Raw genomic sequence first — 16112 nt, forward strand, 5'->3', positions numbered from 1 at the left:
CTACCTCAGCTGCAGCCTTCATGTCCTTCTTGACCAGGGCAGAAGTGAGGGCCACGCCACTCTCAGAGATGGCCCGGTGGAAGAGATTCTTGGCCAGGGGAGACAACACCTGGGAGGACTGTGTTGAGAGAGGGAGTTTATGCTCACGGGAGAAAGGGGTTTGTTCTTCAAGAGCCACACCCATCCACAACCCTGTCCTGGACTGCTCCCGTGGAGGCCATGGGCCCAGCATCTGTGAGAGAACCTCAGCTGGACGGAGGCAGGAGCAGAGTGAGGGACAGAACAGGCGGTGTGTGATGCCCACTGACTATAACAATCAACAGTATCTGAAAGGCAGCTCAGCAACTCCTAGCGACACTTTAGAGACACAGTTCTTATGGCAACTACACTCAAGTAAGAATTAATTAAAAAAATAAAGGTGAATAAAAATTTTTAAATGGCGGGGGAAATATAAAATAAATAAATAAAATAAAGGCACAGTTCTTACTTCCCATTTCCATTGCTCAGAATTTATCCTAAGGAAAATGAGCATGGAGGTATACAATAATTTTTAATAATGCTCAAGTTGTTTATAATAGTAATACTTGGAAATAACCCAAGGTTTCAATATTATGAGATTGGATAAATAACATTTTTCATTCTTACAATGTGCTTACTTGACTATACATGCAAAAAATATGAAAGAGTGCTTAATGCTCAGAGAAATATTTATGTTGCTTTATAATGCTAGGGAAAGTTTGTGTTTGAAAATTTCTAGCTAGGGCTTCCCTTGTGGTCCAGTGGTTAAGAATCCACCTTCTAATGCAGGGGTCATGGCTTCATCCCTAATCTGGGAAGGTCCCACATGCCATGAAGTGTCTAAGCCTATAGGTCACAGCTACTGAAGTTCTTGCACTTAGAACTGAGCTCTGCAACAAGGCATGGCCCTGAGATGCCCCAGAGTCAGACAAAGAGTAGCCCCCGCTCGATGAAACTAGAGAAAACCCATGTGCAGCAATGAAGACCCAGCACAGACAAATATTTCAAAAAGGAATTATAAAAAGTCTAGTGAGACTGATAGGTGGATAGACAGATAAACAGGGTGAATTGTGGAAAAGAACTAGGAAAATGCAGATGAACACGGGTATCCAAGGATAATGGGATTGTGTATGATTTTTCCTCTTTGAGATTTTCTGTACTTTTCTTTTTTTCCACTTCATGAAACATAAAAATATTTTCCTTTGAATGTTCAACTGTGAAACCAACATAAGTTTTTAAAATGCAGTAACAGGGACTTCCCTGGTGATCCAGTGGTTAAGACTCCATGCTCCCAACGCAGGGGGCTCAAGTTTGATCCCTGATTGGAGAAGTAAGATCCCACAAGCAAAGTGGCCAAAAAAAAAAAAAAAAAAAAAAAAGGCAATAATAGCGCTATCCCTCTGCTCAAATATGAGGGAGTTGGAGTGTTTGTCACAGCTCCCAGCACCTTCTAATCTGGCTTTCCAGCTTTGCTTCCCTTGGGGTCTCCCTCATTCCCGCCCCACAGCACACTCCCAGGTCCTGTCTGAGTCCCTTGTCCCCCGTCCCCTCCCCCATCCCTCCTCTTCTCCTTCTCCCCAGCCCAGCTCCATCCCTCAGCCCCAGAGACTGCTGCCCTCCCTCCTGGGTGTGGACAAGACACCAGACCCCTCAGAGGGGCCCCAACCTGTTCTTAGTGCTCCTGTCCCCCTGAACCGTAGGCCTGGCTGCAAGTCAGACAAGGACATTCAGACCAACCTCAGGGTTGGCTCCTCTGATTAATCACTTACACCCACCCCTAATCTCAAGAGAAGTGAGGTGAGTCCTAACATTAAAATGATTAAGAAGGAGAGGAAGAGCTCAACCGACACAGGTCAGGGAGAGTGTGTCTGTTGTAGCTGTGGCTGCAGCTACGGCCCCAGAGGCTAAGCTGAGCCCTGAGCTTCCTGGGGGCCAAGGGGAGTCTGGCCATTAACTCTCCACCATCTGATGCTGCACAGAGTAGGGTCAGCCTTGAATCCAGGTCTTGGAAGTAATGGTCCCAGGACTAGATGGGCTGGTCTGCAAGGGGTCCCATCAGCAGCCACATCAGGGCCAGGAAGACTTACAAGAATGGAGACACTTTCCCCTCCTGCTGACTCTCCAAAGATGGTCACAGAGCCTGGATCCCCTCCAAAGTTGGCAATGTTCTCCTGGACCCAGTGCAGTGCGGCCACCTGGCCCAAGTGGCCCCAGTTTCCCGGGCTGTGCTCGTCCCCTGTGCTGTGAATAAGAGAACAGGGTGGGGTTGGGAGCAGAGATGTCCCGGCAGGGCCCTGAGGACCAGAGATGGGGCTGGGGGTCCAGGCGAGCCTTCTGGAAACGACTGGGGTTCCACAGCCCTGACACGGGGTCTTCACTTTCCTGCTGTCCTGTTCTGCTACAGGGCTCTACACATCCACCTTCATCTATTGATTGAGCATTTGCTACGGTCAGGGTGAAAGCCTGACACATGGTAGAGGAGAGGCCAGGGGAGAGGAAGTAGGGAGAGTACACGCAGTTACACTGTCTCTGGGAGCAGACATGGGCCGTGGGGGGAGGAACTGAGGAGTCTCCGTGAAGGGGACACATCCTGCGACATGACTCCCCTGGGACAACCCTCCCCCAGCCCACAGGTCTTTCCGGGGAGGTGACCACTCCTCCCCCGGCCCACCCCTCAGCATCTCAGGGTAAGAGGTCCTGGCGCCATTGCATTCAGGAAAAGCTCAGTAACTGCCTGCTGGAAACCTGGTTTCTGTCCCCACGGAGAATCCACCCAGGAGACTCAAGCCATCCCTCATGCATGTGCCAAATTCCAGGAAGGAATTGGGGTGAGTGGGCCCAACACTCCTCCCAGTAGATGTACCCCTGGAGTCAGATGCTCCTTACAACCTCCCAGTTCCAGGCACCTGTTTCTTCACCTACAAGACTTCATGGAGCTGCCACATGAGTCTGCCCCTTCTTTCCTTCCCCAGGAGGAAAGATGGGTGAGCCTCTAAGTGCTGTGCTGCATGGTAACTGTCATCTTAAAGATACTGCAACATGCCAGGCAGCACATGTGAAAAAGAGATAAGTAGTTCAGATGAGATAACAACTGGGTTGGGCTTTGTAGGAATAATAGTTTGTCATGTAGATTAGGTATTTGATGTGTAAGAGCTCAGAAGTAAGTGGACCAGGGTGGCTGGGGATGAGAAGGTAGGTGGAGCCCGATTACAAGGGGACTCAGATGTCTTAGTAGGGAACCTAGCAAGGATCCCCTTGAGGGCTTGCATGACCAGAGTGGGGTCCCAGCTCCTCCACACTGGGGGCAATGTGCCATGAGGAGAGTCCAGGGTCTTACCTGAAGAATCCCCAGATGCCCAGGCGGTACTGAATGGTCACCACCACCACGTTTTCATGGGCAGAGAGGGCCAGCCCATCATAGGTTGATGCCCCGCCCACCATCAGACCTCCTCCATGGATCCACACCATCACCTGGATGGGGAGGATGCAAGCTGAGGGTTACAGGAAGCAGAAGTGGGGAAGACCTCAGAGGCAGGTTTGGTCACCAACCCGTTCTCCAGCTGTGGCCCAGGCCACCACCCCTCTGAATGCACCCTGGCTGCTGCCCCTGCCCGTCTCCTCTGCCCCAGTGCCACCTGCTCTCAGCGCTCTTCATGCTGAGAACATCATCATGGGAACAGCCAAGGCTCGAGCATCATCTCCTCCCCAACACTCCCACCACCCTCACTCCTGGGCCCCTCACACAGCTCAGCACACTCAGTAGGCAGAAGCCCTTGGTCAGAAGCTTGTTTCAGCTTCATCTTAGTTACCTTTCGTGTGGTGAATTCAACTTCTCAAGTAAATGAATGATCGTGTTAAGAAGCACATGCCATGGGTGGTACTTCTTCTTAATATGAGTTCCCGCTACCTCCTCCACTCCCCAAATCTCACCCCTCCTCCAAGGGAAAGGGAAGTCCCTCAGTTGTGTCTGACTCTTCACAACTCCATAGACTGTAGCCCACCAGGCTACTCCATCCATGGGATTCTCCAGGCAAGAATACTGGAGTAGTTTGCCATTTCCTTCTCCAGGGGATCTTCCCGACCCAGGAATCGAATCCGGGTCTCCCGCATTGGAGGCAGACGCTTTAACCTCTGAGCCACCACGGAAGCTTCCCCTACCCATCCTCCAAAGCCCAGCCTAAAACCACCTCCTCCAACAAGTCTTCAACCATTTGATGAATATGATCTGAAAACCTACTAGGTGCCAGGGGCACCTGAGTAAGAACTGAGGATGAGAGGGAACATGATAATTCATAATACGCAGCCCTCAATTTAAGGAGTTCACATAGCAAGAGAGTAAGAATGATTAAAATAATAGAAACATTTGGTTAAGAAAAAAAAATCAAAGAACTCAGATATAAATTATGTGACAAGTATTATTCTAAGCATTTAAAATAAACCATCCAAGAGAAAGGAATTACTATTGTCCCATTTCATAGACAAGAAAACTGAGGCACTTAACCACCCTGAGGTCACACAGCTAATAGGTGGTGGAGGCAGGAGTTGAACCCAGGCAGTCCGGCTCCAGAGTCCACATGTTGAGCCACCCAGCACACAGCAGCCAATGGCCATGCTGCAGTAGGTTGGCTGTTGGGGCAGGAGGAATTCCTTCCCTTCAACTCTAACTAATGCATCAGGAGGACTAGCCTCATGTGCCGGGCCAGACACTGCGATAAATCTTCATACTCGTCACTGAACACTTGTGTGTGATTATCCCCAACTTGAGGAAACAGTAAAAGGTGGGACAAGGATTTACACTCAGACCCTGTGGTTCCAGAGTCTGTGTCCACAGTAGAGGTTCTCCAGCCTCAGGTTCCCGGAGCCCCTGCTCCTCCAACACTTCTGATCCCTGACTACCTCCGGGTGGAGAGACTGAATTTGCACTCATCTCTGAGTCCAGGCTGAGCCAGGGGCTGGTCACCAGTGATTTCCTGAAACGGCCAGTCCAGTTCTGTGCAGATTCTCAAAGGCAGGGGCTGTGTGGTCATGGTTTTATGTTTTTCCTTTCTCTTAACCCTTAATTCTAGCTCTGTCTATGGGAACGCTGAGTACAAAATAGGGAAAAGAAATGAATGCATAAATGAATGAGTGAAAAATTGTCCCCACCTCTCTGAACTTCTAGTCACAAGTTCATAGACACCCTCCTCCACATCTGGGCACCATGCCACGGGTGTTCCTGGGTGATGGCTGGTGTGCCCACCCGTCTCTACCCCCACTGACCCCTCCTTTTCTAGCAGACCTGCCTCGACCTCCAGCTTGGTGTAGAAGTTGGTTCTGTCTCTGGGTTCCATGTATTCTGGAAAGGCAGACTCACTGGGTCATCAGCTTTGGCCAAAACAATTAGGAAGTGAAATTAACTAGAAGAAAATCTTAATAGCTGGCAAAGGCAAAGGAAAATACATCTTTGTTGCTCCAGGCTCTGTCCCCCAACCTGTGACACCAAGTCACAGGAAGTTGTCAGAGAGGGTCTCTGTGCGCTGGGGAAAGGCCACACACAGGCTCCTCTGCTAGTGTGTGTCAGAGCGCTTCCGGCTGTTCCAGGAGCCCCGTGCTCCAGTCCTACCAACCCTTCTCTGTGACCTCGCCTTCCCCTCACTGGACCTGTTTCTCTACCTGTAAAGTAAGAGTTGTCTTGTTGGCTTATCTCCAAGATTCCTTCCAGCCCTAACTTTATGCAAATTACATTTTACCCTCTCTGGGTATCAGATTCCTAATCTAGCAATTAAAAGTCATCCTTCTTGCCCATCTATTATCATGAGAGATCCTGGAAAAATTCAAATGTGCATTACAGATGTGCAGCAATCTCCCCCAGGGGCCCTCCTCTGGCCGAGAGGAAACAGGTGTGGGCACCCTGTGCTCCCTGATGTCAGGTTTGGCTGTGGTGCTAAAGAAAGCCCTGGGGCCCCAAAAGACCCTTGGTCCAAGACGCCCCCCACTTAACACGGCCTTCATCCCCTTCCAGTCTACACCAGCCTTGACCAGTGGTTCCCACCGCTTACCGGCAGCCTGCTTCTCTTCGTCAAGTCAGCAGGGGTGTATATATTTAGGTAAAGACAGTCTTCAGAAAATGTGAGGCTAATGTTCTCCTTTCTGTTGGTAAAGAGATCTGAGAGCAACTGCGCCCCCACTGGGTCTTGGGAGCACCTGGGAGGGGCAAGGAGAGAGAAGAATTCTTGAGGTTCAATCAGAGCTGACCAAGGAGATGTCTCCTGTGTCATCAAAGGCCTTGGACTGGCAGCTTCCAGCCAGTAAATAGAGCTGTTCTTGCCATACGTGGGGCATGCGATGGGGAGCCTCAGGCTCACCAAGGTCTCCCAGGACCATGTATGGTCAGACCTGCCCCTCTTCCCTTCCTGGGGCCTCTGGATCCCCTGGGCCAAGGGAGGAGGCTGCCTAGTGTGCTGATGGGCATGAGAAAAGACCATTTCCTGCATCCCTGGGTCCACACCAGCGCTGTATGATGCCTGCTGTTGGGTGCTCATATTCTGCCCACAGGGAAACATGTTCTAGTCCACAGAAGGCTTCTAGAAACCAGGATAAATCAATCAAATGGCAGATATTCAGGGTCTACAACAGACCAGGGGTCAAATATTTGTGGGGCAGCATTAAAACTGCATCCTAGCCCTGGCTTTTCATAATATGCTGGGTTTTCTTGGGTAAATGCCTTGCCTGCTCTGGACCCCAATTTGTCTGGTGTAGTGAGGGGAGTGATTTCTGTAGGGATCTTGCAGCAGAGAAATGCTAAAATTCTGTCAGCAGCTCATCACAGGCTGGAGCTGCTGGTTGCCATAATAGGATATCTAAAACATGCAACATGTGGCTTCCCTGGTGGTCTAGTGATTAAGAATCTGCCTGCCAATGAAGGGGACACGGGTTCGATCCCTACTTGGGGAACTAAGATTCCTCATGCCTCGGAGAAACTAAGCCCGCTAGCCACAACTCCTGAGCCTGCACTCTAGAGCCCTGGAACCACAAAGACTAAGTCCTCGGGCAGCAAGTCCTGAAACTCAAGCACCCTTGGGCCTGTGCTCCACAACATAGAGGTCACTGCAATGAGAAGCCCATGCACTGCAACTAGAGAGTATTTGCCCCCCTCCAGAACTAGTGAGAGCCAGGGGACAGTAATGAAGACACAGCACAGCCAAAAATACATAAATTTATATATTTTAAAAGAAGTGGATTTAGAGAAAAAGATGCAACAGAGGTTATAATAGGTAATATTTATTCAGTCCTCTCAATGTGTCAATTGTTGTTTTAAATACTCCTTATATATTAACTCATTTAATGTTCTCTGACATAGGTTCTATTATTATCCTCATTTTATGGTTGAGAAACTGAGGCATAGAGAGGTTAGAGAACCTGCCCAGGAAGAGCCAGACTATGCAGCGCTTATGTTTCTGAGGACATTACAAACCACATTTCCAGATTTCCAGAAAGCAGGCGTGATGACCTCCAGTATGTCAATGAGGTAACTGAGGCAATGAGGTGCTCGGGTGATACAGCTGTCAAGTGGCAGAGTCAGAGCTCCAAAGACAATCTCCTGATTTACATCCTGGGGGAGCTTTCCCCATATCACCAAGACAAGGGGGTATAGTATTCATAAAGGAAGAAATTCAACATTTAATGAAGGGAAATAGAGTCAACCTCACTAATATTAAAATAAATGCAGAATAAAAAAATAATTATGTAATGCCTGTTCAATACCCAAAAGCCATTTTGAATAACCCCAAGCATTGCCAAAAATTCAGTTAATGGAGGTTTTCATATATTAATTAAATGGGTGCAGTTGGAATATTTCTGAAGGGAAATTTTTTAAAATACTCTTACTTTAAAATATCATTTCTTGGAACTTAATCCAAAAATATTTATGAACATGCAGGAAGATTTAGCTACAAGATGTTCAAGAGAGTGCTACTTATATTATCAAAAACCTCACCAACAATGAAGAATCTCAAATACGAGATGGGGTAAAGAAATTGTGATTCAATACCCAATGTAATATAGGGATCAAAAATCACATTGTGATATTTAATGACACAGAATGATGTTCATGATATACTTTCATGAACAAAGCAGGCATCTAAGTCATCTGTATAGTGTAATATGATACTGTGATATAAGAAGAAATATGTATTTTATCTTCGGCCAGCTTCACTAAACAGCTAGCTCTTAAAACCCTTGTATTGGAGAAGGAAATGGCAACCCACTCCAGTATTCTTGCCTGGAGAATCCCATGGACTGAGGAGCCTGGCAGACTACAGTCCATGGGGTCGCAAGAGTCGGACACGACTTAGCGACTAAAGAGAGAGAGAGAAAATCCTTGTATTGGTAATTTCCTGAGTGGTGTATACTATTGGGTGAATGAGGTGACTTGTGGACTGCACCTAAGAGCAGGAACCGGTTGTCAGAGAAATAATCACATAATTAGAGGGCAGAAACCTTCTGTCACAAACCCCTGAACTCTGGAAAGGGGAGATGGAATGGAGGGGAATGAATCACCCATTATGTCAATCACCCTGCCCATATAATGAAGATTCTATGAAAACTCAAAAGAACAGGTTCAGAGATTGTCCTGGCAAAACAGAATGCTTTTTTTCTGTACTGTGTGGCATGTGGGATCTTACTTCCCTGACCAGGGGTTGAATCCGTTGCAGTGGAAGGGCGGATTCTTAACCACTGGACAACCAGGGAGGCCACCGTGCGGGGTCCTCTGTCAGGGACCTCACCTTATGGATCTCTTCATCTGGCTAGTGGTTTGTATCCCTCAATAGCCTTCAGAATGAACTGGTAATCTAGTGAGGAAACTAGTTTCTTGAGTTCTGTGAGCTGCTCTGGTAAATTACTAGAATCCAGGAAGGGGGTCACGGGAACCTCTGAATTATAGCCAGTTGGCCAGACGCACAGGTGACAACTTGGAACTGGCATCTAAAGTAGAGGGAGGTTTTGTGGGACTGAGCCCTTCACGGATGGAATCTGATGCTATGTCTGGCAAAACAGTGTCAGAATTAGTTGAATTGTTGGACACCCATATGGTGTGCAAAACTGCTTTTTGATGTGGGAAACACACACACACACACTAGAAACAGGTAGAGAAAACTATGTGATTCCATTTTAAGGGAGAAAGTATGCAGCAGATAAAAGACTGGAAATAGAATCTAAAATATGAATAGCAGTTCTTGCTAGGTGGTGGAACTGTGTGATTTTCATTTTCTTAACTTTACTCACGTGTACTTCCACACTTAAAAAAAATTAATTACTTAATTTTATTTATTAATATCTGGCTGCACCAGGTCTTCGTCGTGGCATGTGGGATTTTTCAGTTGCAGCACAGGAACTCGCAGTTGCGGCACTTGGAATCTAGTTCCCTGACCATGGATTGAGCCCATGCTCCCTACATTGGGAGCATGGAGTCTTAGCCACTGGACTACCAGGGAAGTTCCCTCACTTTTATGTAATAAGTATGTACTACTTATTACTTGTAATCAGGAAAGAAAAAAAAAATGAATGTTTTTTAAAAGAAAGGGAAGACGGAAGGGAGTAGGGACAGTAGAGAAGAGATGAAAGGAAAAGAATGTAGCAAGACTCAGGACCCTGGAAATAATTAGAAATCTCTTGCTGAGATACATAATATGTGACTCAAAGTCTGCAGACATCCGATATGCCTTGGGAAGCAGCTGTGCGTCTTCTTTGCCCAGCTTGGCCAGCTAACTAGAAAACATCAACCACGGTTCTGCTTGGGCCGAGGTAGCAAGACATGTTGGGAGCTGAGAACTTGTGCAGTCAACACCCCAAAGCACTACCACTCACACATCTCTTGGCCCAACTTACTCCCCGCTATGGTGAAGTTCAAGAAGGAAAATAAATAGAACTGTGAAAATTAATAAAGGGAAAGCTCACTAAAAGAAAATGCAGAGGTCAGGTGGGGCAGTTCTCAGGAACATACCACGTCACCTCAATACAGATTCCATTAGGTAGAGGCAGACTTTGCACCTCTGGCTGGAAGTGACAGGACTTTACTATGAGAAAGATTTCCTCCTCCCTTGGCAACAGCTCAGCCAATGAGAGACTCTCGTTCCTCAGCCAATTAAAAGCCACTACATAACAAACTCCCAGTTTCCTCCAGTGGACTTTTTGTTTGTAACAGTGCCTCCTAACTTCCCCATGGCCTCTACAAAGGAATTTCCTTTGTTTTACCTGACTTGCATGTGGTTTGCCATAGTTGCATATCCACGATGGCGGTTCTTTGTGGCTCCAAAATAAACCCCTGGTTCTGCTGGCAAGTATCTGGTTGTTTCCTTGTTTTAGGTTAACACAATCACTACTTTTGAAACCCCTCACCTGCTCCACTTTATATTTTTTCCCACAGCACTTATCATAATCTGATACATTACATAATCTATGTATTAATTTGCATACTTCTTACTATCCATCTGCCCCAGCTACAATGCAAGCTCCATGAAGGTGGGATCTTTGTTCTGGTCACTAATGGATTCCAGGAAACTAGAAGATATCTGGGAAAGTTGCTCAATAAATATTAGTTGAATAAAGGGCTCTAGAAAGCTATGAGAGTTCTAGAAGGTTGGTAAGGATCTACAATATCTTGAGAATTTCAGGATGAAGTATGAGCCACTCAGAGGATTGCCTTGGCTCCTTCCTGCATCCCTTTGAGACTAACATTCCCAATTAAAGATGCCAAAGCCACACCCCCGACTTACATGGGAGGGTGAGAGGTGGTATTCTTCATGAAGATCCATGGTTCTGCAGGCTGCGGCAGAGCAAACCTCAAGGATCCAAGAGGAGGCTTGGCAAAAGGGACTCCCAGGAAAACGGCCACAGGCTGTGCAAATCCTTTTAAGCTGACATGTTTCCCCAGGACTCTGCCCTGAGCGGTGCTCACGACAGGCGATGAGGGCGGCAGCCCTGCTGGACATTGGAAGGAAGTGAGGACTCGTCAGTGGTGATGGTGAACTGGAGTCTGTGTGGATTTTGTTACCTTTCCCACATGATGTTTAATGTCCTCTCAACTCTCTAAGCCTCAGTTTCTTCTTATATAAGAGAGAGTGAAGCTAACTGTCCTTCCTAACTCACAGGGCTATCTGAAGGAACGAATTGCAATTGGGGATGTAACAGCATCACATAAGACATAAACACATGAACAAGAGCTGCTGGGAATGGAGATGACACTCAGTTTCCACACTTAGGAGCCTCTGGAAACAATCAATCACCCACTGGATCCCAGCGGTGAGCTGCACGCTGGATGAGAGGATGAGCAAGAGGCGGCTGCTCTTCTCAGACATCTGACCTTACGTGGAGAATGAGCACACACATACCTGACCCTCCTATGGGGGGAAGTGGTCCCTGTGCTGGGAGAGGTACTGAGTAAGGTCCCATAGGAGACAGAAGGGGGAGCGAGGTCCTCTGGCTGCTGGCTTCATGGCAGCAGTGACCTCGCACCTGGGACTTGCAGTGGTGGAAGGAGTGACACCGGGAGGTGGAAGAGAGGGTATAAAGATATAAAGAGAGACTAGATTGTGCAGAGGGGAGGCTCTGAGACAGCAAAGCACAGGGCCTGCCTGAGGAAGAGCGATGGGTCTTCCTCATGACTCCAGGAAGAGTCATGGGGGTGGAGCATAATCCTAGAAGGTTCGTGGCTGGGAGAGCTCCAAATGCCAGGCCAACCATTCGGACTTTATTTAGGGGGTAAATGAGCAACAGTGAACCGTCCTGGAGTAAGAGAGAGACACACAATCAGCTTGAAGAGGCTCCTTCCGATGACTCGGAGCAGGGTCATCAGAGGGAGTGAGACTGGGGGTCACATTTTGTCTTTCCCATTCCCTTGGAGGAGGCGGTTTTTCCTCACTGAGCTCAAATGTGTCTCTCCTACAGTTGCCATGTCAGACTCGGTCCTCCCTGCTTGGGGATATTCTGCACCTTCATGAGGCAGGTGGCCTTAGTGCGACCGCTGTTCATGCTTGTCCCTCAAGTCCTCTCTTATTCATCCTCAACACCTGCAGTTTGTTTAAACATCCTAACAGGAAATGATTTCCAGGCTCTCACCCTCCCAATTGTTCCCCTTTAGATACAGATGAAAGGCCAACTTCTCTCTCAAAGTGTGTGGCCAGAACAGAGAAGAATAACACAGATCTGGTCTTATGGACACATCCAATGATAGCCTTCAAAGGACATGAAGTGGACTGATGCCCGATTGGCAAGGGTGAAAATGTGGGTGATGTGCCGAGAGGCACAGGCAATGATGGGCAGAGGTTGACACTTGTGTTATATGTTTGTGTATTGAGCACTTCCTATGTACCACGTGGGCACTCTAATCAGAAAAGCCTGGCTAGGGAGACATCAATATGTCCATTTTACAGATGAGATAACCAAGGGAATGGAGGAAGCCAGTATGGACTTTCTAATGGTGTTAATGGTATGACCCTGCTTTGGTAAACCAGCAGAAAGGGGATAATCAGCTTCTAATGTGCTTCTTATTTAGCGCTTCCCCTCAGTTCCAGGCCTCTCACAGTGTCACAGCACCAGGAGGAAGATAAAACCCAGTGCAACCTGGGCTGTCAGAGCACTGATAGCCAGAGCACTGGTCTGGACTCAGGAGACAGAGATAGAATTCAGAGCGTGATTTTTCCAGCTGACCTTGGGCACATATAATTCCCTCTCTGAGCCTCAGTTTTTCCATCTACAAAAGGGTACAGATGCATTCTTAGGTCCCTTGCTACATTCTTGTATTAACCATATCCTCTATGTTCTGTATTCTGATGCATTGACACCTGGAGCCTTGCTGATTCTGGGGGGACTGCCCCTCCCAGTTAGCCAATTCCTGGAGACAGGAATGAACTTCCCCTTCCAGCCTGCCGTAGCCTATACCCCTATCCCCTTCTTTATCAGGCCCTCTACTCAGTCACTATCACCCTGCTCCAATCACTCCATTGCAAAATAACTGAAAACTGTGGGCACCCCCTAACCTGCTGATATTGGCTACCTTGGGACTCCCAAACCTGCTTATCCTGTCTTACCTCTTCCTTTGCCATCAGTGACCAAGATAAAGGCCCTTAACCCCAATTTCTTTTTATTCCCTCTGCCTGGAGACCCACCCCTGTCTTCATCTCCTGCCCCACCATGGTAAGGCCATGCCCTCTTCTTCAGGGAAATGTGTCTTAATCATCTTTTCAATGGCAGTTGGCTCCTGATCCTGTTTGCCAATATAAGTAGATGTAAGAGATGTGGGTTTGATCCCTGAGCTGGGAAGATCCCCTCGAGTAGGAAATGGCAACCCACTCCAGAATTCTTGACTGGAGAATGTCATGAACAGAGGAGCCGGAAGGGCTACAGTCCATAGGGTTTCACAGAGTCTGACATGACTGAAGGGACTTAGCACGCACACTCCTGATCTATGGGCCTCAGAATACCCCAAACTTTCTATTAATACACTGTCTTTGAAAACAATTCCTTTATCTCTTTTTTCACTTTCTCTATTTCGGGCACTCTTTAGAAGCAACAGTTCATTTCCACCTCACAATAGCCCACTGAGGTAGATAGAGTTGTCACCCCCATTTTCGAAATGCAAAACCAAGGCACAGAAAAGGGACATAACTTGTCTAAGAACACACAGCTACTAAGTGCTGAGCCACGATGGCAATCCACACCGCTGTCTCCAGAGCCAGTATTAATATTCTGGTAAGGCTTCCCGGGTGGCTCAGCGGTAAAGATTCTGCCTGCAGTGCTGGAGACACAGGTTCGATCCCTGGGTGCAGAAGATCCCCTGAAGAAGGAAACGGCAACGCACTCCAATATTCTTCCCTCGGAAATCCCATAGACAGACGAGCCTGGTGGGCTCCCTGGGGTCGCAAAAGAGTCAGACAGGACTTAGCCAAAAAAACCAAAGATCCCTTCCAGGATTCTGGTACGGACCCGCTCCACATCCGTATTAATAATCGAGAGGGAAAGACATGGAGGTGTTCGCTAAAGTCCTCGGAGGGATGTGGGAGCTGAGCTTGTTGTCCTCCTCTGGTGTGGTGGCCTGCAGCCCAGTCTAAGGTGTGTATGGTCCACTGTGTCTCCTGCTGCGAGACACGAGCTGGGCTACACCATCCAAGTTCACAGAGCCTGCGCTGCTGCAGAACCTGACCTGTCACTGCTTTGCCCCATGCACATCTCCTCTCCCATGCTCCCCAACAGAATTTCTAAAGAAGCCCCGGCTATTTGCATTCAGGAGGACTCACCCTAAGCTGTGAAAGTAGAGATGGAGGTCAGAACCAGAGCAAAGAGCCACATCGTGGAAAGATAGCTGCTTCTGTGTCCACAGGTCTCTGCCCTGCTCAGAGGGCTCTTTCACTCTGGGGCCAAAGCTCCCTCCACAAGCTCCCACCCCAGCTGCTCAATAACAGAAAAACTGGCCTCCCTTCCTTGTGGGTGGTTGGAGCGTGTGAGCCACGCCCACCAAGAGTTCATCCTCTTTTAAATCAAGAACCCGGACCTAACTCTCCAATTACAGGTAGCCACAGACTCTTCAAACAATTTGTTTCCAAAGTGCTTCTCCCATCCTGGACTCTAAGCTTAGTGCTCTGTGAGATTCCCAGGGCAGGCGCAAGAAGACAGAGGCCTTCAGACAAGCGGAGCCTTTGGTCCGGGGTCCTAAGAACAACTGGAAAACTTGCAGAGTGACTCCTAGCCCCATAGCTGCCCAGCTGGAGAATTAAGGGGCTTATTTCAGGGTTCCAAGCTCCTATTTTGGAAGCATCTTGAATTTCATCCAGTCACCCTTCTGATGCCTAGATTAAGTTTACAGTGTTCCTGCCAAGTGACTCAGCCTCCTGTGGCACACCTCCAGGGTCAGGGAACTCATTACCTCTCCAGGCAGGGATCTTTGGAGAGGATGTTATTATAGTAAAGGGACTCAACCCTCCATCATCTTTGGATCTAATTATTCATTCATCCATCCATCCCTCCACCTTTTCTTCCATTTATTCATTCTTTCATTTATGCATTCATTTTCCAAACATTTACCAAATGCCTGGTTCTATGCTAAGTGTTATTCGTCTTTCCAGGTGGCGCTAGTGGCAAAGAACCCACTTGCTAGAGAGGGAGATGCAGGTTTGATCACTGGGTTGGGAAATCCCCTGGAGGAGGGCATGGCCACCGACTCCAGTATTCTGGCATGGAGAATCCCATGGACAGAGGAGCCTGGGCAGGCTACAGTCCATAAGGTCACAAAGAGTCGGACATGACTGAAGCGACTTACCATGCATGCTAAGTGTTACGGAGACAAAGATAAATCTAAGACATGGTCCATCTCCTGGAGGAGTCACCATGCAATAGATAAGACAGAGGCAGGGAGAGGTGATAGGTGGGTTGCAATGCAATGTGGCAGCACCAAAGTAGAGGGATGCAGAGTGCTCTGAGTACACCTGTGACAGTGCCCTTACCTACTAGGGGAAAGAGGAAGATACTCAAAGCCCGTCTAATAGAATCATTATATGTCCAATAAATGGGACATTCTCTAAATACAGTCTCGTACAGCCGGCTAAGGCAATACTATGCTTTCACTCAAACTAGTGATGTGCACCTCTGTTTCTTAACAGGGAAAGGCAGTCATGATCTATTGTTAAGGGGAAAAGCAACTATAATATAGTTATGACTGCATTAGGATACTGTTTGGCAGTTCCTCAAAAATCACACACAGGGACTCCCCTGCTGTCCAGTGGTTAAGACTTCATGCTTCCACTGCAGGTGGAATGGTCTTGATCCTTGGTCACAGAACTAAGATCCTGTATGCCATGTGGTGTGGCCAAAAATTTTTTCTAAAATATCAAACACAGAGTCGTTATAATACCCAGCAATTCCACTCCTAGTTATATACCAACAATATTTGAAAATATGTCCCAGCAAAAACTTGTACACAAGTAGCAGCAATTCATAAAGGCCCAAAGCAGAAAAAACCAAATGTCCAGGAACTGATGAATGGACAAATGAGATAATATCTGTCTGTACAATGCAGTATTATTGAGTCATAAAAAAAAATGAAGTACTGGTACATGCTAAAC

General features: G+C 47.6%; 1 protein-coding gene across 2 annotated transcripts in view; it reads right to left on the minus strand.

Annotated features, from left to right (window-relative positions):
* LOC145513703 (liver carboxylesterase-like) overlaps nucleotides 1-14435 on the minus strand; it is a 28950-nt gene extending 14515 nt beyond the window's left edge. Inside the window, exons 1-6 of one of the 2 annotated variants that reach the window (XM_081510706.1) lie at nucleotides 14292-14435; nucleotides 10773-10977; nucleotides 6057-6201; nucleotides 3356-3489; nucleotides 2106-2259; nucleotides 5-109 (exon numbers count right to left, since the gene is read on the minus strand). In XM_081510706.1, the coding sequence (XP_081366832.1) occupies nucleotides 5-109; nucleotides 2106-2259; nucleotides 3356-3489; nucleotides 6057-6201; nucleotides 10773-10801 (567 nt within the window). In that variant the 5' untranslated portion in view covers nucleotides 10802-10977; nucleotides 14292-14435. Of the gene's footprint in view, nucleotides 1-4; nucleotides 119-2105; nucleotides 2260-3355; nucleotides 3490-6056; nucleotides 6202-10772; nucleotides 10981-14291 lie in introns of both variants that reach the window. The other variant, XM_081510704.1, reaches the window with a different exon arrangement.
* Between the last annotated feature and the right edge of the window lie 1677 nt (nucleotides 14436-16112).

Source organism: Giraffa tippelskirchi, chromosome 7 (genome assembly GCF_054371585.1).
Source record: "Giraffa tippelskirchi isolate mGirTip1 chromosome 7, T2T-mGirTip1v1.2.pri, whole genome shotgun sequence".
NCBI classification, from domain to species: Eukaryota; Metazoa; Chordata; class Mammalia; order Artiodactyla; family Giraffidae; genus Giraffa; species Giraffa tippelskirchi.